The following is a 27850-nucleotide window of genomic DNA, read 5'->3' as shown; positions in this document are numbered from 1 at the left end:
AGAGTACAGGGAATTCTTCCTCACAACAACTTCACCTTTCAAATTTTCTTCAGTATAATCTGAAGAAAATAGGCAGGAATTTTCCAAGCAGGTTTTGATCAGTGAGGATCAGGAATCTGGGTGTCTGTGTGTTTGCTTGCCATGGTGCCAGCCCCTGTGCAAGGCGTGCATTTGGAGACAGGCAGAAAGCAATGAGAAATCACTTGTGGTATATTCAGCACAAAATTGATGGAATGCATTGCAGTGACATAAAAGGTGCAGTTGAAAAGCACAGGTGGGTTTTTGTTTGCTTTTGTCGTTTTACTCCTGAGATAATGAAATGAGGCAGTTTGCTTTCCACTCTTCATTTAGAAGCTCTCTTTTCAGTTTCCGATACTATAGAAAAGTGTTCAAATTAGAATAAGATTTGCCATTCACGGTAGGATCAAAAATAGTTTGAAAAAGTATTTTTCTGCTTCTTTGGAAAAGGTATTGGTTATTATAGATTGCTTATTTTTCCAAAAAAAAGCTAAATTTCAGGCTTTTAAGCAAGTAAAAAATTCAATCTCCTAATTAAATACTTCAGTGTTGTGACTTTTTAAGAATTTTGAATTAATTCAGCTCATTGTTCTGCATGTTTAGTATTTTATTTTTTTTTTTTAGTTGGGAACCATTACTCTTTTCCCCTGTGAGATTGAAAAAATAGAAAAAGCAAGGATGGAATACTGAGTGGCTGAAACTTGAAGCCAATGTCCTTAGCACAATGAGTACTGCAAGGGCTGATATTGGGGGTCTCACCATTGGCCGTGGTGGCTTTTGGGCTTTCAGTTTTCAATGAAATGAAATCAGCACTTTGCCCATCCTTAAAAATTTGTGAAATGATTTGTGGAAGAGATGCAGGCCAGCAATTCTCATGTGATGCTGCTAGGAGAAGCTAATTTCAATGAGGAACTCTATCAGGCTGTTGACTGAGTAGCTCAGAAATCTCTGGGCTTCTTGGTTGGGTTTTTTGGTTTTTATTCTGCTGAGGTTAGTACTGCAAAGCTGCTCAAAATTAAAAGAAAAGCTCTCAATAAAGAGATCTTGTTCACAGCATGCAGGAAGCTTGTGTGGTTTTCTTTTGAAGATGCACTGAACAGTTTATATTTTTATTAAGGCTTAAGGAGCTGAGCTGTTTGTGTCTCCAGCCTGAGAGGCAGGTTCCCTGCTCAGGCCCCTGTGGGGGCAGTGCCACAGGGACAAGGTTTTTGCATGGATGCTGAAGGCATTCATAAGGCAGGGGAGTGGTGTGGGGGGCAGAGCCTGCACAGGCTTAAATGAGATTTAAAATCCAAACTTATTTTCCTGCTTGCTTGGCTCCCTTTGTTTTGTTTGCATTTTATGAGAGATGGGTGTCCTGCTTGCTCCTTTGCTTGTAGGAGTTGAAGCAGTTGATATTTCTGAATAAACAAACTGCCTGGTGATTTGTTACCTTGTTAGGTTACCTTGGGCTCTGTGTTTCCTTAAGTGGATCAGTAGAGCTGGATGGATGCAGCATGTGCCAATTAGGATGAAAATACAGTGTGTATAAATAAACTTACTTCTTCTCCCCTTGCATCACCCTGGATGTTTTCAAGCTGCCTGTGCTCAAGATCAAGAAATGATCTTTCTGGAGAATATCTCGGGCTCTATGTCCTGGTTTTCCTGCTGCTGTTGTCAGTGCTGTGCCTAGCCCCTGTGTGTGTGCAGTGCCCCTCTCCTGGCCTGTGCAGCTGTGTGTTCAGTGTCCCAGGGCTGCCCCATCCCTGGCAGAGCAGGGGGCTGGCAGTGCTGCAGTCCTTGCCCCTCTCCTGTGGGCTCCCCAAATCCTGCACTGGCACTCGGAGCCCTGCAGTGCTTCAGTGCCCTTTCCAGGCAAGAGCTAAAATGGGTCACGGTGCCACCAGGATTTCAGCACCCCCGACAAGATCCATGGGAATTGGGTATTCTTCTGGGACAGGCTGCAGTTGTGGTGAGCCCAAAATACTGACTTTCTGTGCAGGGAAGGGAAATGTCAGCTGTTACTCAGTTTTATTTAGCTTTTAGGTTTGTTTGTTGTTTATGTTCTTAATTCCTTTGCTAAAAGGGAAAAAACCCAAACCTGAAAGATCCCAATCCTTTGAGGATGATGGTATTTTCAGTCAGAAATGGCAAGGGTAAGGAGGAAAGAATTGGGAGTTATGACTCATAAGTTCCACTGGACTTTTTGGTTGGGGACTATATATTCCCATTTTACATTTTGGTGGGTCTTCTTTGAAAGCCCACGTTTCCTTTCAAATGCTGATTAGCATTCCTCATGTGTTGTACAGAGCAGCACAGAAAATGCATATAAGGTCTTACATTATGCCAGTGTGGTTTAGCCTGTGCTGAGCTGCATTTGCAGTCAGTAAAAATTCATGGACATACATTGCCCTTGGTCAGTGTGCACTCCTCATGTCAAAAAAATAATAGTTGCTCAGGCAGATCAAAAGCAATGCATGCCAAGGCCAGGAAAGCTAAGGATTTTAGTGTTTTCTTTTCAATGCACTATTTTCCTGGATATTTATAACTTACCCATAAAGAATTGCTCTATAGTGAAACATCAAAAGACATTGTTAAGTAGATTTCAGTCACAGAGCTTTCTTTAGGTGACTGCATGAACACCCTTAAACTACTACTGGAAAATAAAATTAACTGTTACTGTGAAGGTTGATCAACCATCTGATTCTCTAAGCTCCCGTATGTTGAGTATAATCCTGGTTTCAATACAAGTAATAGTAAATAATTTCTGTTTGCTGAGAATGAACATAACATTTTTTGATTTTATGTGTGGTGATATTTATGTGCATATTAAAAATCTTATCGATAGGGAGGTGCTGAAGGAAGTTAATTTTGATTTTAAAAATTGCAAGGTCTGTAGTCATTCAGACTGCTAGTTTTATGCTCAGCTCTTGCAAGAGATGTTCCTTTTTTTAATGCAGTCCTGGTGAAGAACTGTTTATTGTTGTGTTGAAACATAATTTTTGAAGGGCTGTATAACCCCAAGGAAGACTTCATCTCCAAATAGCCGGCAAAGGAGCTCTGTGAATGTGAAGACAGAATTCATCATGCACTCGTGTCACAGTTTCACAGACCCTATGAAATAGTGTAAGCTGGCAAAATCAGTCATTTTCTGGGCTGGCATCCCCCTTCCCTGGTGCCTGGTGAAGCTGTGGGGATGCTCGTGCACATCAGCTCAGCAGCCCAGCCCCTGCCGAGTTCCTGGATGTGGGGATGGGGCTGTGCTGTGGGGTTTTGTGGAAGGAAGGCTTAAGGTGCTGGGCCAGGCTGTTCCTCAGGAGTCTCTGGACCTTTGGAGGGTGTTGAGGTGACATCCAGCTCAATGGCCCACCTGGGAGAGGTGCAGGAGGGTGAGTGAGTTCATGTCACTGCCCAGCAGAGGAGCGAGTGGCACTCCAGATGCTGGCCACAGCTGGTCTGCCTGTAGCCTTCACAGGCATCCAAGAGTCAATTTAGTTCTTTATTTTTATTCTAAGTACTTGCTACCAGCACAGTCCCACCCTTTCCAGTTACTTGTTCCCTGCAGCCAAAGGATACAAATAGCCTGTTCCAGTAGTCCTTTTTCAGGCACACAAACCCGTGAGGAAACTCATGCACGTATCTGGGTGTGTATAAACAGTCACAGCACCCTGGCCACCCACTTCCCAACAAACCTGATTTAAACTAATCTCTTGGCAAACATCTGGGTGTGTGCCAGCTGTCCAGAGCATGGGAAGTGTGTGTGATACTACCAGCTGCATTCTTTTTTCTGTACAACGTCAGGGTAATGGGAAAAGGGAGCTGCAAAGGGGTGTTCTTACTTTGCTTTAAGGTGTTTGTACTAAGGATGATAGACCAGCAAATTATTCCCCAAATGGAGCTGTGTCAAGCCTAAATTCAGTAGGAAAGAAAATCAAAATAAGCATGGACTTGGAAAAGGGGTGATCCATGAGCATGATACTCTTGAGTGATTTCTTACAGCATCTTGCAGAATTCCAGGGTAATTATATGCATTTTTCTCATTTCCAGTCGGTAGGGTTTCTAAGGCTTCATGTTTTTCTGCTAGACATGAGCAGCGATCCCTCCTGCACATTGTTCAAGCAGGAGGGTTGGGACAAGCTGCCTGCTGTTGTTGGGTTTTATCTGCCCTGATCAGTGAGGTGACCTGCCAGCACGTGCAGGACAGCCTTTTCTTCACCTGCCTTTTCTTCCCCTGCTTTGGCTTTCAAAGGGACTGGTGTTTTGGCTTTGGACATCTGAAGATTTACATTGGATGAGTTACTGTGAAGATTTCTGCAGCAAACCCAGTGGTGTATTTTGGGAAACCACAGATCTTTCAAATATTAATGCAGTAGGAGATCTAGAAAGAAAAGTGATCCTAGTGCTAGAAATTTGGGAATTGGGTGGAACTGAACAGTGGAGGGGATACTTTTGAATGGGCAAATTTCAGCAATGAGCATGAGATTTCTCAGGGACTTAAAGATGCCATGTGTTGACTGCTTCAGGTTTCTTCTGCTGCACGTTTAATTATGTGTGTAAGTTTAAATGTCTGAGTAAGGAGCTTCTCCAAGCTGGCAGATGCAAGTGGGAGTTTCTTCTTAACAACTTCATGTTCTTGCAGAGCCTTTAACTGATGGTCTGTAATAAATGTGTAGTTATAGGCATACGTGCTCCTGTCTTAAAAACAAAACTGGGAAAACTATTGTTGAGAAGGATTAAATTATTATTTTAAGGTAACTGCAGCATTCCACAAAGAAATAATAATTAAAATAACAACTGCCTGCTTTCTGGCAAAGCTGTCTGCACCACCCATTTCCATGAATTTGTATTCAAGGTGGGGGATACAAGTCTTGGTCGGAAGGAAAAAAAAAAAAGTGCTTTCTAAAGATCCTTAGTAAATAACCAGCTTCAGGGTTCAGTGAACAGCTTAGACAAGCTGCATGTCAGATAGAGCCAAGATGTAATTGCAGCATTTAAATAAAAGTTTAGTCACATTTTTTAAAAGATCTCGTGGTTTGCTATGGAAAATGGAAGTTAGTTACACACCCTCCTAGGGAAAGAGATGCTTAATTTCAACATTGGGTAGTGTTGATCATATTTAAGTCATAGAAATTTACTTCAAAGAGGAATAAAATTCTAGTCTCAGTGATGTTGGTACAGATGAATAGTTACCAAACTGAGAGAGATGGAGATGTGGTCCTGCAGCTTTTATTTGCCCTGGACTATTTAACTGTGTGCTCACTTTCCCTGGCAGCAAACTGACATTTCCCATTCCTGGAGCTTGATGATCAGTGTGAGTGCTTCCCTTAAATAACTGGCACAGAAATATTTTCATGTGGAAGCAGAATTTGCCCAAGTATATTTGTGGCTACTAAACATTTAGATGGGCTTCCAAATCCTCTAGTTGTTTTTGCAGCTGACTAAATAAATTGGAAAGCAGCCAGAGAGACAGCAGAGTCCAGTCGGTAGTTCAGCAACAATAAAAGGCTTCGGAGAACTTTATCAAAGCTTCCATTAACCCCCTGCTGATGTCCTCAAACAGGATTTTTTTGAGAGAGTAGAAACACAAAAACTAGGCTGCACAACTGCCCCTGTGTGTCCATTCACAGTTTTTAAATCCACACAGTTACTAATTAAAATGCCATGCAGAGTAGCACAAATAAACATCGCTAGTCCCCGAAGCCCAAAAGTTTCTGCATTGGCTCATAGTTTGGAGGGCAGGATGCTGAACTCACCCCAAAGGGTGGGTGAAGCAGCCCATTCTGGTTCAGATATTCTGTCCTTGTGAAATGTGTGTCAAGTCCATCCATATGCATGAAATCCCACTCCCAGAATGCCGTCCCAAGGCAGCCCGTTATATTTTATTTATGTGTTGCATAGCACTGTGCTAAACCATGAGGGCTAAATAGAGCTGTGGCATGCCTGCTGGCTCCCTATAATCATGTTTGCCAGCTTCTGGTGGACATCAAAATGCTGAGCACACGAGTGAATACTGCTTCTTTCATTGAGAAATGTCACTTCAGATTTAGCCCCACGTGTGAACTGGTGTGCAGGCAGCGCTTTATTATCGTGGCAGGGCTCCAGTGGGCTTCCCCGCCCAAACAAAGTGGGAGCCTCTCTCTGCATCCACTTGAAGGATTTCATGGCATCTCCTTAGATTAAGGTAATCTGTCTTCATTACTAAATTCAAGAACTAGAGCCCCAGAACTTGGAGTGCACTCTGAGAATGGATTCAGGGTCTCTGAAAATTGTGGTTTGGAAACTGGTGATAACAAAATTGACCATGGTTTTGTATTTACTTTTTTAAATGCAGTCAAAAGAGGTGTAGGAAGCTCAAGCGTTTGTATTTTATTCCTGTGGTCATTTGTATTTCAAACCATCCCTTATGGAAAAATCCTGCTGTTAATTTGAAAGGAAATGATAGCTTTTGTCTCAGCCTTCTGAACTGTTCCTGCAGAGTTTATTAGGACTTTTATCCCTGCTATCGAATTCTATCACCTAGTCTTAAAAAGACAATTGACTGATGCTGATTTTTTTATTAAATTCTTCTACTGCTCCATAAAATATTTTTGGTTTTGTCTGTATTAAAATCTATTGAAAGTATCCATGGATTATTACAGTCAGAAAAACCCTTGAACTGTAATGTGCTTTGGATATAAATGTCTTCCAATTCCACAGATTACCAAAGGCTAAAAGGAAAGCACTGAAATTTTTAATGATCTTTTTATTATTTTTAATTTTCTATGTTGCTGTTAAGTGGTCTTATTGCGAGATAATAGAACAAGACAGTTTTGACTGAGCAAAATAGGAAAGTAAAGTGGGCTGGAAGAGGTGTCTGGTATATGAATTGAGTTTTGTGTGCTGTCCCATTTATTTTAGCAAGCAAATCAAGGCATGATCTGGAGACAACCCGCTACAAGGGCTCCCTGGGAAGATTGTGCTTGTCTTGGTAACAGACTGCGTTCTTTAAATCTGTCCTCTGAATCAGCCCCAATTTATCTTCCCAGCATAAAAGGGAATGCAGATGGAGTAGCCACAGCCTCCCTTATAGTTTATCAGGATATTGTGCATGCACATAAATAAGGCAGAAAGTGACTGGAATGTGTAAGTGGCTGGGTGTGAAATCCCATGTTTTTCAAGTTCCCTGGGCACTCAGGGATGGAGCAGCCAAGGGAAGTCCTGGAGGAGCTGCAGGGGTTTGTGGGCTCTCCAGACAGGGGGTGCAGGCTCAGTGGTGCCTTTGCAAGAGGTCAGTGAGTGTCATCCTGTCTGCTGGAATATGGGACTGGAAATGAGGGTCCAAACTCAGGATACAGACCAGTCTGTTTGACTGCTGCACAAGTTATTGTTTTCATGGGCTTTTATTTGCCCAGACTGTAGCTCAGTACTCTTCCAGGACATAAATCTGGCTGGTCTTTGTACAGGTCAACGTCCTCATAAACCACACAAGGTTAATTTTTTTTTTTCAAATTTTTATTTATTTATTTTTAGGATTGAAATTTTTCAGACTTTGTAATTGCACTTGCATTGCACAGGAAACCAATTATTCTTTGGAGCGTTTTACACTGAGGCAACCACCTTTAATATTTAATTGCTGATTCCACTTGGGGTTTTTCCAATTGACACAATTTTAAAACAAATAATGCACTGGTTTTCAGTATCCAGAGTAAAACCAAAATAATGAAACCCCTTTATAAGTTTAATTATGTGCCACCTATGATGTAATTGGCTACTGACATCATGAACTAAGATTTTAATTTTAAGGTTTATGTGTTTCAGGAAGCTTAGGACTCTTCCCCAGTTTGTACCTCATCACTTTTTTTTTTTTTTTAATGAATAGCAAACATAGGTAATTTTGCTTTTTGTAGCAACACTGTGTGCAGAGTTTTTTCTCTCTCATTGGGTCTATTAATGATTTTTAATTTCCTGAACAAATCTGCCTGTCATGGGTGAAGAAAAGGGGGTTTAATTCAGTTGTAGTGAAAGGACCTGGTGGGAGAGCTCCAAGTATGAGTTAAGTGTGCTGTAGTCTGATCCTCTGTGGTACTTTCCAACAGCACAGAGTATCTTTGTTCCCTGGAGAAGAGACACTTTGATGGGGGAGTATGGCAGAGTGTTTTGCAGCATCCTGCAAGAATGAGGATCTCAAGTGCTGTCAGAGCAGTGTTCTTCACAAAGTGCTACTAACCTGAGCTCAGAAAACCCAAACCTTGATTCAATCACAAGCATTTCTCAACAGCACAGAGATGGTATCATGTCAAATCCACCTAACCTTTGTACAGAAGGTACTCCACTGGAGTTCCAACTGAGCACTCTGAATATCAATTATAATTAAAATGTATAGCTTGTTCAGCTGAAATATAAATACATAAATGCAAACCTTCTGCACCAGCCTTTTCTGTGTGATGGAGCTGAAACTAAATATGGCTGAAGTTCCTTACCTTTGGTGGCTTTGAAACAATTTATGCACTCAAGTGTTGAAGTGAGAATTGTGATTTTTATTGTTGAGTGAATCCTTGGTTTGGGTTCTGTTGGGTGCTGCAGGCTCAGGAGGGCATGGCTCAGGCCCAGCCTGCAGTGGCTGTTGGAACTGTGGATCACAGTGGGAGTAAAATGTTTATAATTTTATTACTTTCTTCCCCCAAGAATCTTGCCATTTCTGACTTTAGATGATTGATCGAGAAACCCAAATGGCACAGTCTAAGTCTCTGCTATTACTGCAGCACTTCAGAAACCAGGATGAGGCAATGTGGCCAAATCTATTTATTAAAACAGCGAATGCTGCTTTAGCAGAATGAGTCATGCCATTTATTTATTTATTTATTTTGTTTAGAAGATACTTCGGTATTTCCAAGGCATCTAAGTGGCAAATAGGGCAGAGGCTTCTGCTTGTCTGGATTTTAAAAAGGCTTTTAAGCAGCACTTTTTACAAAATCTAATATTCTTAATGCTGAAGGTAAGTGACAAAGGATGTTACTTAGCACATGTATATACATCATCTAGACATCCATGTTTCAAGTAAATAGGAAGTAACTGTGTGAGAACCAGGGAGAGCAGCATTAGGAGATGCCTTGGGTGCCAAATTACACATTTGTCCTATAATGAATTAACCTTTATGCCATAACTGTTGGGGTAACCACATGCTCAGGTGACTTGGTGGTAAGTATAAGAAAGGACCAGGGAGCAGAAATGAGACTTTCTGTTAACAGATACAGACATGGGACATCAGGTGAGAGTTGTCCTATGCCCTGTGAGACAAAGGGCTGCCCCTTTGGGCTATTGCAACAGCAGGGTCACTATTTTTTGTTGTTTTATGGATTATTGAAACACTGTTGTAAGAGGTTTGAAAGCTGTGCACAACAAGTGGTTTGCAGGGCACACATACAGTGCAGTTTGCACAGACATAGTCAGTTATTTCATTGGTTCTGTGCAATTTAGGAACAGCTCTTCCCCTCTTGCGTGTTGACTCATGATGTGTGTGCAAACGTGCCTTAACTGTGGGCAGGAGGATGGCACAATGAAGGAGGAGCAGTGGATGGTTGTTTGACTTGAGGAAGGGCTTAGAGAATGAGATGGGGTCTCATTTCAGGGTAGCTGGTGTTTCTTTAAGGGTAGCTTTGATTTCCTGGTGGAAGGGGCTGAGGGGGAGTGGAGTTTGTTTACAAAAGGCAGCTCAGCAGATCCTCCTCCTGTGCAAGGGTGAAAGACAGGCTATTTCTGGGCAGGAATTAACTCTGGTGGCTACTTCTGGCTTCCTGGGAGGAACAGCAGGGCATGTGGGTGAGGCAGAGCTGCCCTGAGGGAAAGATGCTAAGTGGAGCATTTTGCTTCAGACTACTTATTTTGAACTGTTGGGGAATGCTCCATTTCCAACTTTATCATCTGCTTTAACAGCTAGGGGCTATGGTCTCTAATTCCTCCTTTCAGCTCCTCCCAAGCCACTCTCCTCAGGGGTGCTGTACATTGTGTCACGCCATCAGGGGTTTCTGGTGGTCTGTGCTTGCTTGGACCAGCAGCTGAGAAGTAAGAGGATGATTCCAGCACATCCTTCCCACAAGTGTCCTGCCCAAATTCAGGTCCTGGGGTCCCACCTCTAAGTATGACAGCTCTGGACCACAGCAGTCTCTCTTTGTCTGGACTGCCTGGCCCATTTTTTCTGCTTCTCTCAAGCCAATATAATGCAGTGGAGCATCAATGTTGGCTTCTTTAGGCTACAAAATTTATTGCTGTTTATACTGGATCAGATTCCAAGCTCAACCAGAGGGAAGAGTAAGTGCAGCGTGACTTGCTTTGTGACCAGCGGCTCCAAACCTGCTCAGGTCAGACAGCTGCTGACTAATTATCCATCTTAACAAATTACTTATAGCTCTAGAGTTTCCAGAGCAGCTCACAGCTCAAGGTATGTTCACCCTTCCATGTTAATCATTCTAGCATTTAGAAATGTTTTGGTGCTGGGATTTTTAAGTGGTTGTGATGTTCAGATAGATTTTTATAGATTGCTTCCAACTGAAAGGCTTGTTTTCCTGTTTGTTTTAAACTGGCATTGGTACATACAGGAAATACACAGTATTCTGCCATGTTTCTCTTGGCAACTATTAAGTTATCCTTGTCAGAACATGCCAACAAGATTTCTTAGCAAGCTAGCAGAAAGAAAACAAGCAGTTTTCAGATGAAACAGACCCCATGCTTGAGTTGTAATACAAATCTCTTGCTAAATGCTATGTAGATTCTATAATCCTTTGGTTTAAGGCAATCTTTGAGATTGTAGGTTGCAGATTCAGATCTTTGGAGTAATTCCAGACCTGCATTGCATAAGCTGACATCATTATTTCGCCTTCAAAATTGGAGGAGCCAGTACCTGAGCATAATGTATTGCTGTCAAGAGCTGGCCCTCTTTGATCCCCAGAATGAGCCATCTCCTGGGCTTACAAAAATCTTCTTCATCCTCCCTTCATTTCTGATGTAAACCACAGGGAATTCTGGTCACATCTCAATTCCTGTAATAGTTTTCATCTTAATTAGAGGGGTTCTGGTATGTTGAAGTAGTCTGTGCTAAAAGTGACACAGAACTGGATGTGCAGCCCAGAAAATCCACAGGCTCTTTGTGGATGCTCAGCAGCCACTGCTAGTTGCCAAGAAATGAAGCTGGACTTAGGTAGTAAAAGTACAGCACTCTAATAATCCTCAACTACTACTATTTGTTGCTGCTGAGAGCCTGGGTTTTCCTTCAAGCTTTTGATTTGATGCAAGTCAGAGCCAGCTTTTGTGGTTTGGCAAGTTTTGCAGCACAGGTTCTTTTGGGAGAGGCAAGAAATGAAAACTTTAAAACAGAGGAAATGTTTAAAACATAATAATACTGTGTTAACAGTCTTTAAAATCTCATTTTCTAGCCCCTTTCTTTATGAACACGTCATTACAAACAACTGATGTGAGCTGGTCCCTAGGTTTGAGAGCCTGTCACTTGTTTTCCTCGGAGGTCTTTGACTGGGTTGCAGAGCCTGGAAAGCAAGGGAAAGATCCCTTGTGCCTATTATTTTGGGATGAAGGTGTCCTGTGAGAATATCCTGTGGCCAAGCTGGTGCTTTCCCTCAGCAGTGTAATTTCTAGCAAGAAGGAGGGAAAGTTCAGCTCAGCAGCATTAGGGCTGGTTAAAGGGATTGGGAGAAGGAGGCCAAGCTCAGCTGTCACACTCCTTCTCCCTTCACTGGCTGGGATTTTGGTGTGTTGGTGGATAACCTGGGGCACTTTACTCCACGGGAGGAGATTTAAAGTCTTTGCTTTAAACACTAAAAGCGTGAAAATGCTGCCCTGAATCTTGGCTGTCTCCCTCCCCAGGCTGGAGGTGTTCCTCGCCAGTCGTCATTCCTGGGGGAAGGAGAGGCAGACGGTGGGAAGACAGAGGACTCGGGAATGTCTTGGGAAGCTTCCAGTGGCTTGGTTGAGCAATCAGGCTCTAGATCCTTGTCCAAGTCCTAACCTGGCCCAATCATCACTAGCACAAATGTTTGCTCCACTTTTACAGAGGGAATAATGAAAAAAGCCCCAAATATGCATGTGGTTAGTTTTTAAAGCACAGAGGCAGCCCACAGACTGTGGCAGGTCCCTGGGAGAAGGCGTAGCTGTCATGCTGACAGTGAGGAATGGGAATGCCAGACTCCAGCTTGGCTCCTCAGACGTGCACAGACATCTAATCTGGGAGTGCACATCACCTCACACATGTGCAGGAGCCTTTGCTGTGCTTATCTTGATGAGCATACATGCCTTGTACATATGCTTTGCATATGTTTGGAACTGTGGTCATGCTAAAATGTTTTCTGGTCCCAGTGAGGCCACATCTGGAGTGCTGGGTCCAGTTCTGGGATCCTCAGTACAAAAACAAAAAAGAGTGACTGGAGAGAGTGCACAAAGATGATGAGGGGTCTGGAGCATCTCTCTTATGAGGAGAGACTGTGGGGTCTGGGCCTGGTTAGTCTGGAGGAGACAGGAGATCTCATTAATGCCTACCAATATCTCAAAGGGGTGCCAAGAGCATGGTGCCAGGCTCTTTTCAGTGGTGCCCAGTGATGGGACAAGGAGCAAAGGCCATAAACTAAAACATAAGCAGTTCCTCAGCATGAGGAAGAGCAGCACTGGAACAGCCACCCAGGGAGGTCATGGAATCTCCCCTTCTGGAGACATTCCAAACCCATTTGGATTAATTTCTGTGTAACCTGCCCAGGTGACCCTGCCTTGGCAGGGGATTGGACTGGGTGATCTCCAGAGGTCCCTTCCAACCCTAACAATGCTGTGATTCTGTGAAAGAGAACTGCCTTCTTTTTAATTTAATCTGATAAATATGTTTTAGTTTTATGTAAAACTGTGTAAATAATTTTATGTTACTAAAGAGGGTTGGACATTTCTCTCTTCCCTCGATTTGAAGTCAGTGTGACAGCTAGTCAACTAAAATGCCCTCTTACATGAATAAAAGAATCAGAATCTGGTCCAGAGCATGGGCCTTTAGAAATTATTAAAAATGTGTTTGATTCTTTGTGCTGTATAACGTTTTCCTGCTGTGAGATTATTTACTAATATAATTTACAAAATCTCATGTAAACGCCCACAGTGTTACAAGGTAAATAGTCAAAGAGAAAACCTGAATTGTGCCTGGTTCCCTTAAATATGTTGCATCCTAATCAAGAGAAGATTTTTTTAATGAAAGACCTTTTATTTTCTTGCTTTGATTTCTAAGAGGACTTTTCTTCAGTGTTAGATTCTCAGAAATATTTTCTCTTTTTTTTCTCTTTTTTTTTTTTTAAGTAATTAATAATGGAGCAGGCTTTTAGTATCTACCCTGGAAGGTAAAAACCCTTAATCACAGTAACATCATTAGTGCTTTCAAGCATTTAATTTTGCTGCTTGACAAAGTGCATAGCCATTGATAAGAACAAATAAGTGTTGTGTGCAATTGAGGGAATAAAGAAAAGCATGAAAACCCCTAAGCTTCAAGTAATTAAATTTAAATATGTTATTTGAATTTAGCTGAGATAATGTACAAACTGTGGGTATATTTTTCAGTCTGTGAAAGACCCCTTGAGTAAACATGATCCATTTAAATTCAAATCATGGGGAGTGGAAAGTAAACCCCGCTGTGGGTAGGAAGGCATCTTCAATAAAACACTGGGCATTGTGTATCTTTGATATCTGAGTACTCATGTGCTGTAGTTTCATAAAGGGCTGTTTTCACTCATGGATGCCTACATGCCAGAGACTTTATTGCATCTATTTATTTCCTGTTTTTTTCCTCTTTCCATTCCCCCACCCCTCCTAATTTGAACCAGTAATGAAAAACTGACACTCTGCCTCTGCCATCCTTTAAAGTGCCTCAAAAGTGCAACAATTCAGCACTGGCTAGCCTTGGGACATGGCTTTATGGCATTTGGGTGAAGTTTTTGTAGTACATCTGTGCTCTTTCTCTCTCTGTAGGCCGCAAGCTCAGAACTGAGGTAATAAAACTACTAGTAGGTGTTTAATGGCAGGTTATTGAGGAAGTAGATGAAAGAAAATTGCAACATTCACATCAGTAGGGAGTGGGGTTTTTAAGGGAGAGGAACTGCTGAGCTTTGAACTCAGAAAAGTTACACTTGGTGCTTTTGTTCAAGGGGAGACCCCTTTTTAGACACCAAAATACCTCATTTTGTGAAATGGGCTGTTCTGGTAGAATTGGTGCTTGGTATGTGCAGTCTGTGCACGTGTGGCAGAAAGCTGGCTGTTGTAAGCAGTGATGATTGAGAAACAAGTCATTGCTTACTGCTCCTTTCCAAACATAAAGGAGCAGGGTGGAGGAAAGTGCAAAAAATGAAGGAAGAAGTGATCTCCCACTCCTTTCCATAAGTTTCATGGGATCTTACTGTGAACACCTTAATTGTGAACATTATTACTTTTGGTCAAGCTGTCCTCAATGTGATTTATGTAGGAATGTATGCATCTAATGAACAGTTAGCCCACGCACATAGGAGAGAGTATTCTGTCTTTTATTCTGCTTGTGATCAAAGCATCATTTTACAACCTGTTACACGTTTATCTTCACATCATCCCTAAGAGGCAATTTCAAGGCAAAAGGCAGAAGAAAGAATGTAAATATTTTGCACAAGCTCGCTCAGAAGGCTGTGTCTGCTGCCTGGAGTGCCATGTTGAGCTGGCAGTGCTGACATCTTCTTCATCCTGCACAATATTGACCAGACTCTTATGTCCTTTGGTAATACATGTGCAAGGAGAAACTGGTGTTCTTCCAGGAGTCCAGTCTTTCAGGTCAGATGGTGGATCCTGAAAAGCAAGGGTTAAAAATAAACCTGATCTGTAGGGCTATTTGCAAAAATAAAAGGGAATTGGTAAATGAGGATTATATGCAGTGGGATAACTGTAGTATCCTCTGGGTACCGGGTCCAGCTCCTCAAGGTCCTCAGAGTTTCAGCTTCCATCCTATTGCACAGACCACTGTAGGTCTGTGCTGCAGGGATGTCACTCCTGAACAGCTTCTTGCAGTTCTCTAGTTGGACTTTGGCATCCTTAGGATTTCTGTATAGCTATGGAGAGGCAGGGTGTGCAGTCAAAACAAAGGAACAAATGGCTCATCTGCAGAATCCAGGACAAAAGAAGATACTAAAAGTTAAGGAGGATGAATTTGCATATAAAGGGCAGGAAGGGAAAAATATGACCATTCTTAAAAGTGTAAGGAGTAATGAAGGAATTGATGTACAGGTCCTTTTTGTGTTCTGGAAGCCAGGAGCATGTTGCTTATTGCAGTATGGTGCCATGCCTAAGATCAGCTGTCCATTTTTTGTAAGAAGTGAGAAAGCACTTGTTAAGCTATATAAAGCTGAGAGTCTTTCACTAGAAGGCTTAGTTAATATAAATTCTTCTGCTGCAAATAGCCATTTTACAGAGAAGAAATGTGTTTTCATACAGCACTTACCTGCCCAATATTGAAGGACTCACTAAATTCCAATATAGATGCTGGCTGAAATGAAATGGCAAACCAAAGAGGTTAAAGAGAGGATAAAGGAAAGAAAGGGAACTTTCTCTCTACAGTTCTTGAGGTCAGAGCAGCATAAGTGATGGATTCTCAGTAAAAAGAATTGCTTGTCTGCCCTGCATGAGGCAGCGATTAACTAAGCAGATTTCTCTCCGCTTGGTTTATCAGTAATGGCGTGTGCGTGTGTGTTTTAGGGTAACAAATCTGATTTCTAATTTATTAGCTGAGCAGTATTCTTATTGCAGAGGGGAATTAAAAAAAGGTTTGATTCTCTCTTGAGGAAGTGTGAGGTTATTAAGCAGGTTTGCAGTCGGGCCACAGATATAATTTGATGGAGCACACCTGGATCCTCCCTGTTGGCTGTGTGTTTATAGTCTCCTCTGTCATTCAGTATTTGCCTTTGCCTGTGAGAGACAGACAAGGAAAAAAGAGATAAAGGTTTTGGAGGCATTTCTAACAGAGATGCCAAACTGTCAAATAGTAAATCGGGAAGCAGCTCCCTGATGGTTTCACATCAAGAGGAGACACCCTTTTGTGACTGCAGCATCTACCGGTTATTTTCACTTCCATCAGAACTGTCTGATATGGTCAAGTAGGTTTGAGGCTTTCAACATTCAATTTTCCTTTCATTTATAGTGACTGTTTTATTTATTTGCCTTTCTTGGTAGTTTTCAAGGATATCTCTTTCAAGGATACTTTTAACTTTATAACGTTTTCATGGATCATCATTCCAAAGTTAAAGGTAGAAAAAGAAACAAAAAGAAAGGGAAGTGGGGGGGGAAAAAGAGCAGCTACAGCATCAGGGGACAAAAGAAGAAATATATTCAATTTGGGAAGACCTCTAATCTCTGGTTATACAGGACAGCTTTGTTAGATAAGATTAAAAATTTCATGAATGTCCCTTTTTATCCCTGGAGACTCCACCATTTATACCAGCTATTGTCAGCATCAAAAGAGCTTGATAACAGCTGGCTAGAGATGTGACCACACAGCAACACAACAGCAAGAAAGGGGCAGCCGGGTTCATAAATCTTCAGAAAGCCCATTCCCCAGCTCAGCCATGAATCTGCTGCTATCACAGGCAAAGGGAGAAGGCATTGTCCTCCAGCCAGTCAGAAACCTGAACTTCAGCATTAGCAGGGGCTCTTTAAGCAGTGCACGGTGCACAAAGAGATGTTTTCCATTATCTTCTTCATTGCAGCCTTTATTACTGACACAGATACAGTTTAAAGGGTCTTGGAGTTTAGCTTGTTGCTGGGTAGAGTTTTTCCAAAAATGCTGCAGCCCTTACCCGTGGTGGTGCAATCCTGCTCTTTCTGTTCATGGCATCAATGCAGCACCACGTGGGACAGGGTCAGGAGATGCCATTTTGGCACACACTGGACCAGTCTCTGGTATCTTTTGGCTGGGAAGGAGCTACCAAAGCCAGAATCTGGCCCTTGGCCATTTTCCAGGGACTGCTCACAGATTTGGGTGTAAGCAGGGCAAGTTATTAGGCACAAATTGGCTCAGATTGTTGAAATACAAGTTTTCTGGTTTTAATGGGAGGGCCCAAATTCATATGTATTCAGCTTTACTCTGGCCTTACTAAATTCAGTGGCAATATTTTCTCAGCTTTAGACAAAACAAGATTGGAACTTCAGGTACTTCATAGTTCCTTTAAAGTAAATAGCTAATGGAATAACATCAGTTAATTTTAGGAGATGGAAGAAGAGAGCAATGGTGGACCAAAATGACACAGGACAAAAATAAGAGATCCTTTAAGTACCATGATCTCTTATAAAGGTTTTTACCTGGGTCTCATGAACACTGCAGTGCTTAGACAACTGTGTTGTTACTTTAAAACCCACCTATCTAGTACTGTCCAGCTTCCAAACCCAATCCTTCTTAGAGAAGATTAAATGTCATTTTGGTAGAGAAAACAGGAAAAATCTTTAATGTTTCTAATTTCCCCTCACCCCCCAGGGAAAACACAATTTCTGAAAGTGCTCGTGTTGTGAAAGTTACAACTAAAAATACATGCTCCTCATTAAAACTAAATGATTGCTTATAATGTTTCTTTGTTTTTTGTTGTTTTTTTTTCTCCTGGCAGCTCCGTCCCCGATTGCATTGATCCAGGCTAAGGAGATAACAAGGCACAGTGTTGCCTTGGCTTGGCTGGAACCTGACAGGCCAAATGGAGTCATCCTGGAGTATGAGGTCAAATACTATGAAAAGGTACTCCTCAAAAATGGACAAGCCAGGAGTTTCCTTTGGGCTTGGGCACAATTTTTTTACTCCATTCTACTGTGGTTTATTTCCAGATAGGATTCCATCATTTGAAACTAAATAGATTCAGTTTAATAAAATCCAATTAAGGATTTTATGCACTTGAATGGTTGCTTGAAAGAGTAAGACTCATAGGCTGTTCCTGCTGTACAGTATGAATTTATTTTGTTATTTCTTACCTGCCTAGAAACTGAGCTTTTATAGCAATCACATTTATAATGAGAGTCAATAGTGTTGGGCAGAAGTGAGACATTAGCTTTACTTCATAGACAGAAGTATAATAATGAACTATATAACAGAGTCATAATAATAAGATCTGTTTGCCGACAGCTTCTGCTTAGAGTGATAGCGTGGACTGGCTGGCTTTTAATAGAGAATAAGGAGAGAAAATTAGATTCTTCATACTTTCCAAGTTAGAGGGAGATGTTATTCCTTCAAATAACTTCTCAAGTAGGGAATTATGAAAAGAGCCATTTTCTTTGAAGGGTCTCTGCAAAAATGAACAATTACCTGCTCTTGCTTGTGCGTGCTGTCTCTCACATGCACATGAATACCTCTAATTTTTTTATTTTAAAAAAATCACTTACTTGCTTTCCACATACATTAAAAGGCATCTGCTTTGCAGGGAAGCTAGACTATTATATTTCCTGATAGATTTTTCCAGCCAGAAATAGAATGATTTTTAATAATGGACTTTCTGGAAGATATTTTCTAAGTCTTTTCTTTTTTAAAATATTTTTATCATTTTTTTTAATGGCTTCTGGCTGGTTGGAAGAAAAGGAAAGTGCCAGCATGTGTGAGTAAAACGTGCTTGTTCATCAAGAGGACCCTATTTGAATGCTTGGCTGTTTTCCAAGGGTTTTCATTGTGTGACTTCTTAAATAATCAGTGATATATGAGCATCATACGTACTGCCTCATCCTCCTTTTTTGGCTTGCTCAGAGCCCCGTGCAGCACACGGTGCTAGGGGGATTGAGCAAGGCCAGCAGCAGGAGCCCTCAGGGTGTATTTTGAGAATTCCATTGCTGTTACTCATCTTTGATCAGACAGTTTTGGCAAGGCAGCAGGGTTCCAGGTTCACAGCTTCACTCCATCACCCCGTGCTCTGCCTTGGCAGGACCAGAACGAGCGCAGCTATCGCATTGTGAAAACGGCCTCCAGGAACACAGACATCAAAGGGCTCAACCCCCTGACCTCCTACGTGTTCCACGTGAGGGCCAGGACAGCAGCAGGCTATGGGGACTTCAGTGGGCCCTTCGAGTTCACCACCAACACAGGTAAAGGCATCCCCACCCTGTCCCTCTGCTGCTCCTCCTGCAGGGAGTGCTGATATAATGGGCTGTGTGTGGGGAGTTTCATGTTGGATGCTTGTGTGATAGATGAGTAATGCCATGATTGACTCTCACAATTAATAGACAAATATCATGTATATAGGTTAAGAAAAGTTTTATAGATTTATAGTTGTGTTGTACCCCCTGGCATGGTTATCAAGGGACAATGGGAGTTGGGACAGCTGGGAGGGCTGGCTTGTCACTATGGAACACCTGACCTCCAATCAGGATTTGAGGAAGAGATCTCCACCACTGGACAGCAAAGAAGGGATTGATGGACAGAACTTTGGGAGGGGTTAAAAGGTTAAAAAGGGAAAACTTTCATTGTGAGGGGGCTAAGCACATGGCGGGGAAAATCTTTTGCTCCCAGCGCTGTAACCTTTCTTCTTTATTCAGTCTTCCATTGTATTTTTGAGAAGGTTTAATAAACCTTCCTAAACTATGAAAAGTGAGTAGCTGTTTCTCACACTTGGGCTGTGGTGTGTGTGCTCTGAGAAGATGTTCCTGCATGGCCACATGGCTGTTGGTGATGGCATGATGCTGGCCCAAGACATGTATTTGGATGTGCTGTATTATTGTATTTGAAGGGACCCCCGTGGCAGGGAGGAATGGTGAATCTGACTCCATGTTCTCAGAAGGCTCATTTATTATTTTATTATACTATATTATATTAGAGAATACTAAACTAAGCTATACTAAAGAATACAGAAAGGATACTTACAGAAGGCTAAAAAAGATAATAATGAAAACTCCTGACTCTCTCCAGAGTCCTGACACAGCTTGGCTCTGATTGGCCAATGAGTGAAAACAACTCACACCAGAATCTAATGAAACAATCACCTGTGGGTGAACAATCTCCAAACACATTCCACATGTGAGCACAACACAGGAGAAGCAAATGAGATAATAGTTTTCCTTTTTCTCTGAGGCTTCTCAGCATCCTAGGAGAAAAATCCTGGGGGAAGGGATTTTTCCAGAGAATGTGAATTCCACACTGTATTGTAGATTCTAGCAGTGACAGTGCTTCACTGTGGTATAGGGAAATAGGCATTCCATAAGCACTTGGAAGCCATTGATGCTTCAGAGATTTTGTTTTCTGAAAAGCAGACATTTGCACATTTCTGGAATATCTTATTTCAAGGAGAATAGAACCCTGTTACTCTCCTTTACAAGCTATTGACACAGATCAGTCAGGTGTCCTACATCAGCTTCCATACTTGCACTTTTCTTTAGACAGTTATATAAAGACAAGAATGTTCAAACTATGTTGTCAGTAAGGCTTTTCACTTTGTTCAAAGAAACATGCAGATTTAGCCCCCAAAATGTTTGCTTTTCAGTGGCAGAAAGGCACTGTGACCAAACCTATTTTATTTCGGACATATAGGTCTCCTTAAATCAAGTGAAGGTCATGCCAGTTAGTGGCAATATCATTCAGGAAGTTAACAACTGAAGACAATCCATCAGGAAGAGAGTAGGCGTTTTAAAATTACTCTCCTACTCTGGAGTGATCATCTGGGCCCCCTGAAAGAAAAAGGAGGAGGAAAGAAGTGTGGAAAGCAATTAGAAAGGCAAAAAAATTCATCATTATACCCTCTGAGCAGCACTGGAGAGGAGGAGTCCTTGTGCCTGGTGAACTGAAGTTCCCCAAATAATTATCAAGCATCATGTCTTCAGCTCATTAGCAGTTGGAAAAATTGTGTCAAATGGCTATATAATAAAGGCCTGGAAGTAGGTGTGAGTGCTACTCTAAACTGCCTTCATAAGCCAGAAAGCTCATTGAGCTCATTGAGTGCTACCTAGGTTGATTTTTTGAGGTTGTCTGACACAAATGCTCCCTTTTCTGTTTTCAGTTCCTTCCCCCATCATTGGCGATGGTACCAATCCCACAGTGCTTCTTGTTTCAGTGGCTGGCAGTGTTGTTCTTGTGGTCATTCTCATTGCAGCCTTTGTCATCAGCAGGAGGTAAGAACTTAAGCTTCTCTCTCCCTCTCTCTCTTTCATCAGGCAGCTTTTTGTCTCCTCCAAACAAAGCTAAATTCTTTGATTAGCATCATAAACAGTACATTTGCATTACAAGCCTTCTCCCGTGTAGCTTTGATCTTCTCACGTTAGTACCAAACAGCATGTGATGTAATGGCAATAGTTCCAGCTCTATTTGCCCTTCAAATGCAAAGCTGATTCCAATAACTGGCATTGAGAAGCAAGCCAGCTAGAGATTTGTGGTTAGTGTAATTTGAAGTTAAGTTTAATGGGTATGGGTACAGTAGATTTTCTTGGACTGACTCCTGACAGACAGGGAATAAACAATGGCAGTTTTGTTAACTAAGCCATCAGACTGCTATTCTGGTGATTTTTGTGCTAGTCTGTGAGTCTGTACTAGTCCTTCCTGTGTGAGGGAGTATGACTGTAAAATGGAAGCCATTGGAATAAAATGGAAGCTGAATAAAATTCAGCATCAGATGCAGTAACACAGCAGAACTGGATCGATGGGTATTTCATCAATGCAGCACCATAATCTTCACCAAGTGCTTGTTCATTCTCCCAAATTCAACCCAGGCATCAGGAACAATTCTGTGAGTGGGAGGACAGTGTAGCAGAAACACAGTGTTTCTGTCTTCATCTTTGTGTTCAATCTCATTTAAAAAGATCAGCATGATCTTGCTTCAGTGTAATTTTGAGATAAAACTGCTTGTATCATTACTGCATCTGAAGCCTGGGATCTGAGTGATGCACATTTTGTCAATCTCTGTTGGTCAGTTTAATGGCATCAGCAGTAAATGCACTCAAACTCCTCTTCATTTGCTCTCTTTAAATTGTCCTGGGGAGCAGTTAAGTGACTATGATTGTAATATCTGGAAAGTAGACATGCATTGTGATCACTTTCTGTGGGTGTTCAACTCAAAGCCTCTGTGCTGGCAAGAGCAAAGACGAGCAGAACATATGAAAATGTGGTGTGGAGAGACAGGTTTATTAAAAGCCATTGCAACAGAAAATAGCATCACTGAGCTTGATGACTTAATCTCCTCTTGCTTTTATTGATCACTTTATTATTTAAGGTAGGATTGATAGCAGGATACATTGGATTTCTAATTATGAGTCGCCACCTTGGAGAATTGAGCCTGTCGAGCTGCTTTGAGATGATTCCTTCCCCTTCTCCCCCCATAAAAAAATGTCTCTTCCCAAGGCTGATAAACACTGCTTGGTGATTGGCCCTCAATGGATCACGCTTTAGAAAATGAACTGTCAACCCCTTGCCCTGGTATTGATTCTCGTTAGGATCGGCCATAAAGCTGTCAGAGGAGAGGCTGCCTGGAGCCAGGTACTGACAGACCTGCTGGGCTCAGACAGCTCTGCCCAGGGCTGTCTGCTCACTTATCTCTGCCCAGGGGTGTGCAGTCACACAAAAGCACCTCAGAGCAGGTGGCAGCAGGGACAACAGCCACTCCAGGCACTGGTGGCAGTGGAGATAAAACATCCTGGTGGCCCTGGGCTCGGGGATGTCCCCTGGCTCTGCCTGGTCCAGGCACTGGTGGCAATGGAGATAAAACATCCTGGTGGCTATGGGCTCGGGGATGTCCCCTGGCTCTGTGCTGGTCCCTCTCAGAGGGGCCTTGGAAGGGGAAAGACAGAGCAAGATGAATGAAATACTAGGACAGTGAAAGTACTCTGTGCATACTAATGGTGCCTTGCTAATTAATAGCCCTTAATACACAGCTCTCCAGTAGCTGGAAGTAGCTCTCAATAAACAGAATCTACTTTAACATTCACTGTTACTCTAATGATTTTAACCACCATCACAATGTCATTTAGAGGTGTGGACTTTGGGGATATTTCACGATGTTCCTACGCCAGCAGAAGTTAATAGCAAAATAATTATACTTTGTTACAAAATTACTTCAGATGAGAATAAGCTTTTCTGTCCAGAGAGTCCCCATGAGAAGGTTTTGTAATCTAACCATGACCTGGAAGTCATATTTGTACAATCAAGCCTGTGCTTTGGCCTGCAGACATGGCCTCTGTGCATCCACGAGCCAGTGTGGGAACAGGGCATATGCTGTGGGTGCCCACTTTTGAACACTGGGTTATTACTGATAATTTAGCCTCATGCTTTTTTCAAGACATTGTTCAAATCCCAAAATTCATCTTTCCAGCAGAATTAGTCCAAGGACTTTGCCTTCAGGCAGCTCAGGCTGTTTGGCTCTGTCCTGCTATGCGAGAAGCAATCTGCCTAATGTTCCTGTAAACTTCCCGAGGTTTGGATGGGGACATCCATGGAGCAGCAGGCAGGACAAGGCGTGGGTGGTCCTAAACCCTGCTCTGAAGGAATGCTGAGGGAAGTTGCAGCATCTCAAAACGAGTTGTAAAGGATTTGGGGAAGTGTAAAACAGAGAGAGACACCTTCTAAAAGGGCTTGTGTGTAGTAAGATGGTCTGACCAAATCCTCCGGTCACCTGAAAGCTGTCTGAAATTCTTCCAGCTGAGAGATTGATTTATCTTTGCTCTGCTGACACATTTGCCCACCTTTTCCCGGTGGTGTTGGAGCAGGTGCTCTGCCAGCCTGGTGCCTGAGCCCCCCATCCCCTCTTTGTGTGGGAAGGAGGAGGTAGGAGTAGGGCCATGGCAACCAGGTCCTGCTGTTTCACCTCAGTGCCTGCCAATTCCCCCCCCCGCTGTTAACTCCTCTTCATCACCAGCCCCACCTGTAGCTCTGCCTGTCTCTGACCCCTGCAGCTCCTGAAAGCTCCTGTGTTCTTTTCCTGAATGCCGGCTACTTAATCAGCACTGCCCAAATCCCCGTAATTAGGGGGTTCGGATCTGTGACAAAGGCTCCCTTCTGCCACTCAGGTGAGCTGCCCCAGAGGCGTGGGGCTCCTGGGCTGCTCTCCAGGACAATGGCACACAGCAGTGTCCTGCCCAAAGCCAGGCAGGAGAGGTCAGCAGGTGACACTGCGAGAGGTGGAAGTAGGTAGTTAGTTTAGAAGGTATTATTTAAACTTAATAAGCTACAATTACATTGCTTGAACAGTAATCCCTTTGTTTCCCTTTGCTTTTTGCTGCCTTTGAGTTTTGGTGGGGGAAGGTTATTTTTTAATCTGTTGTGAGGGTGCTTGAACTTTTTAAAAATAAAATAAAGAGAATTTTTTTCATACTTAAAATGCTTTCATGCAAAGTCTGTTTGCATTTTGTATTTCCCATCTGTGCCTGAACATTAATAAAATTAATTTAAAGGATCCTGATTAAAATGCAGAATCTTCTTTTTCCCTTTATTTTCCTTTCTTCTGAGAGAAGTTGTACAATACCTGAAACCATCTCTGCAGTCCCCTTAGCTGGCCTGGCCTTTTGTGGCCTTGGGTGAGATTTGTGCTGCCCCTTCCTTCTTACTCAGTTCAGCAGCTGGGAGCAGAACATCATCCCATTATTTCACTCAGCTCTGTTATACCAGTGCTGGGCAAATAAACTGTTTAAGTAGATGTTTGGATCCAGTGTGGGTTTCAATAATGCTCTTCTTGTGATTGGAGCCATTTGTGTTCCAAGAGAAGAAGCTCCCATTGGTTTTTGGTTGGATGTGTACCTGCTTTTTCTGTCTGGACACAAGTCCTGTCAATGTTGGGAGCTGTGACCCTTGGTTCAAAGATCAGGTTGTTGTCACATGTCAAACAGGACTTTTTTCTTTCTGTTTAATGGTTAATTTATATTTTTTATTCTTGGCATAGTGTGTTGTATGACCCAGCGCGAGGGCTGCAAAGGGAAGGGCTGGGGATGGGCTCCCAGCTGCCAGCAGTGGGAAGCTGCCATTCCCCACAGGGCAGGTGCAGAGTGGGATGTGAGATGCTTTTTGCTAAGGGGCAGAGGGGTTTTGCTGACAGGAGAGGTATGGTAGGACTCAGGGAGATTTGCTGCAAGTGAGGCTCTCAGTTGTGTCTTTTCTTCCTATTACCTGTGAGTTTTTTGACCCCTTGCAACTCACATCTTAACAGGTTTTTGTTGTACCTGCTCCCATTTTCCTCTTCTCCTTATTCACCATTTTCAGCCTATTAGTTAACCCAGTGTCACCCTGGTGTCCCTGGCAGGCCTAGCTGTCCCCTGCCCCACTCCAGGCCCAGCTGGACGTTGCTGGCAGTGCCATTCTCCCCTGCTGCTCTCCAGGCTGGCTTCTCCTTCTGCCTTCCCTCTGCTCTCCACCCCAGCCTCTTGCCAGTCAGCTCTCCTGGGTCTGACTGGGAAATTTGGATTTCTTGGGAACAGGCAAACTGAGAGTAAGCAACAGTAAACCCTTCTCTCCATCAGTGTCGGCTCTGTGCTTGGTTCTGAACACTCAAGGATGGGTGGGTAAAGCCCAAATAATTTCTCTGCATCTACATACCACTGGATGCTGGGCGACTTCAAATTCCTACACATTTGGCTGAGCAGACTCCTAAATATCCTTCCTAATGGACTAACTTCTTGTATTAGCTTTTTGTAGTGCTCCTTGTCCATTGGAGCTGAAAGCTGAAGTAATTAAATGCATAACTAGATTACAGTATCACAGGTGTAGGTGTAGAAGTAGTAATCTATAGAATTAACATACTCTGCTATGCTATTGCCTCCAGCTCAGAGAGTTAGTAGAGGAGTTCTGCCATCAGGAGTTTTTCAGCCCTTTCAATTAAGCAGTGATTTAAAGAATAAGCAAAATCCTTGGGATCTTAATTTTTGATGGTCAGGGTTGGTGGTTCTTCCTTTTTTTCTGCTGAGATCCCGATTTCTGTGTTAAGAGACTTGTTTCCAGTTTTAAATTTGCAGTTAAATAAGTGTATTGATGTTGACATTTGCCTAATGATGTTTGAAAGTCAATCTACCAAAACACCTCCGTGTAGCATTTGAATCCCTCTGTGGTAGGGATAAAAAGCAATTTGGGCTCTCAATTTCAAAAGTAAGTTTGAAGAAAAAGTGGCAGAAGCACAAACTTTTTTTTTTTTTTCCTTTCTTTAAAAGCTGAGATACAAATAGATTTGTGCTTCCTTTGATGCTCTGTTGATGCCAATATCACGCAGGGGAGTGTGAGGATCCTCCTGCCCTGGCTGTGTGTTGTGTCATGGCTGTGGCAGGTGCCAGCAGCTCGAGTCTCTGCAGGTCAGGACAGCTGAGCTGGTTGCACAGTGAGATCCTCCTTGTGCACTCACTTGCTGTGCTTTGTCCTGACAGGCGCAGTAAGTACAGCAAGGCCAAGCAAGAGGCAGATGAGGAGAAGCACTTGAACCAAGGTAAAAAGGCCCTGGGGCTTGGGGGTTTTGGTTTGGGTTGTGAAACATGGCTCATGTTCTGGTGCTCAGGAAATAAGGGATTGCATTCCTCTTGAGGAGAACAGGTTTCTGTTTTCCCCTCCTGCTTCAAAATTTATTTACTCTAGTAACAGGGAAAATAGAAGTGTCTGGGGAAAATGTTTTGAGGGTACAGAGGGGAGAAAGGTTTATCAAGTTTTTCCATTGTTCCTTCCCATTGAAAGATACCTGTTCTTAGCCACTTGATGTATAGGCAAGGTTTTTCCCCACAACACTCTGCTAAAGCAGTTTCTGAATGGGCCAGAGGCAATCCTGCAGGAAAGGGAGTGTGAACTTTGCTGCCTTTTTTCCAGCACTGAATCCTATTGTTATTTCCATGTACCAAACCCAGGACCTGAGCTCAGAATTTCCTGGCTCCCATAGGAAAAAGGGATTTGGTGTTTTAGTCTCACAGGTCCCTGACAGGTTATGCTAGTGATGGCTGTGATTTGTGGAGCTCATTAATTGGCAAAAGCCTGATTCCTTACATCAATAATGGGAAATATTAAATGTTTACACTTTAAAATATTGTACTGGGGGGAAAAAATACTTAAGTCCTTCCTTCCTTATCAGTCATTCCTGGCTTACAGTACATTTTTATTGTACACTCTCTTTGCTGTTGTATATCATTAAGGCTTCAGTCTCATATGTTCTGTGTTCAGCAGCATGTAGATCAGTGACTTCAAATAAAACATTTCTGCCTTGCAGGTGTTAGAACATATGTGGATCCTTTTACATATGAGGATCCAAACCAAGCTGTGAGGGAATTTGCCAAAGAAATTGATGCCTCCTGCATAAAGATTGAAAAAGTTATTGGTGTGGGTAAGTGCCAGAACTTTTGCATTTTTTCCCGTAAATACACTTTTAAATTTGCTTTTAGGGAATGTGTGATCCTATGATTTTTGTATGACAGTTCTCCCAAATGTACTGACATTACTGTTTGACAACACAAGTGCATGCTTCAGGCTCCTGACCATGGATTCTTGTGCCTTTTTCTTCAAGGGGAGTTTGGTGAAGTGTGCAGTGGACGTCTCAAAGTGCCAGGAAAAAGAGAGATCTGTGTTGCTATCAAGACTCTAAAAGCTGGTTACACTGATAAACAAAGGAGAGACTTTCTGAGTGAGGCCAGTATCATGGGACAATTTGACCACCCCAATATCATCCACTTGGAAGGTGTAGTTACTAAATGTAAGTAGGTCATTTTCATGACAAGTCCAATTTAGAAGTCACTGAGAAATTAAGTCTGTATGGTGTGTGCTGGCTTTTTTTTTTCCTTCTTACCCTCTTTCCTGTAAAATGACAGATGGAACAGATCCACTGATAGCTAATAGGAGGAAATCAGTGCAGGACAAGTCATTAATCTTGTTGTCAGCTATAAATGGGTTTACGGTTTCAACTGATATTCTATCTGTAGGCAGCTTGTACAA

The 27850-nt window shown here is 42.4% G+C and overlaps 1 protein-coding gene across 1 annotated transcript in view; it reads left to right on the top strand.

Moving 5' to 3' along the window:
- The window catches only part of EPHA4 (EPH receptor A4), a 105092-nt gene that overhangs the window by 58957 nt on the left and 18285 nt on the right, over positions 1–27850 (top strand). Inside the window, exons 6-11 of the mRNA XM_066557045.1 lie at positions 17619–17743; positions 18912–19071; positions 20976–21087; positions 26308–26366; positions 27132–27245; positions 27426–27611. Coding sequence (XP_066413142.1) covers positions 17619–17743; positions 18912–19071; positions 20976–21087; positions 26308–26366; positions 27132–27245; positions 27426–27611 — 756 coding nt within the window. The remainder of the gene's footprint in view (positions 1–17618; positions 17744–18911; positions 19072–20975; positions 21088–26307; positions 26367–27131; positions 27246–27425; positions 27612–27850) is intronic.

Source organism: Molothrus aeneus, chromosome 10 (genome assembly GCF_037042795.1).
Source record: "Molothrus aeneus isolate 106 chromosome 10, BPBGC_Maene_1.0, whole genome shotgun sequence".
NCBI classification, from domain to species: Eukaryota; Metazoa; Chordata; class Aves; order Passeriformes; family Icteridae; genus Molothrus; species Molothrus aeneus.
Note: the sequence above shows the minus strand (reverse complement) of the source record. Positions and strands in the feature narration are given on the sequence as shown.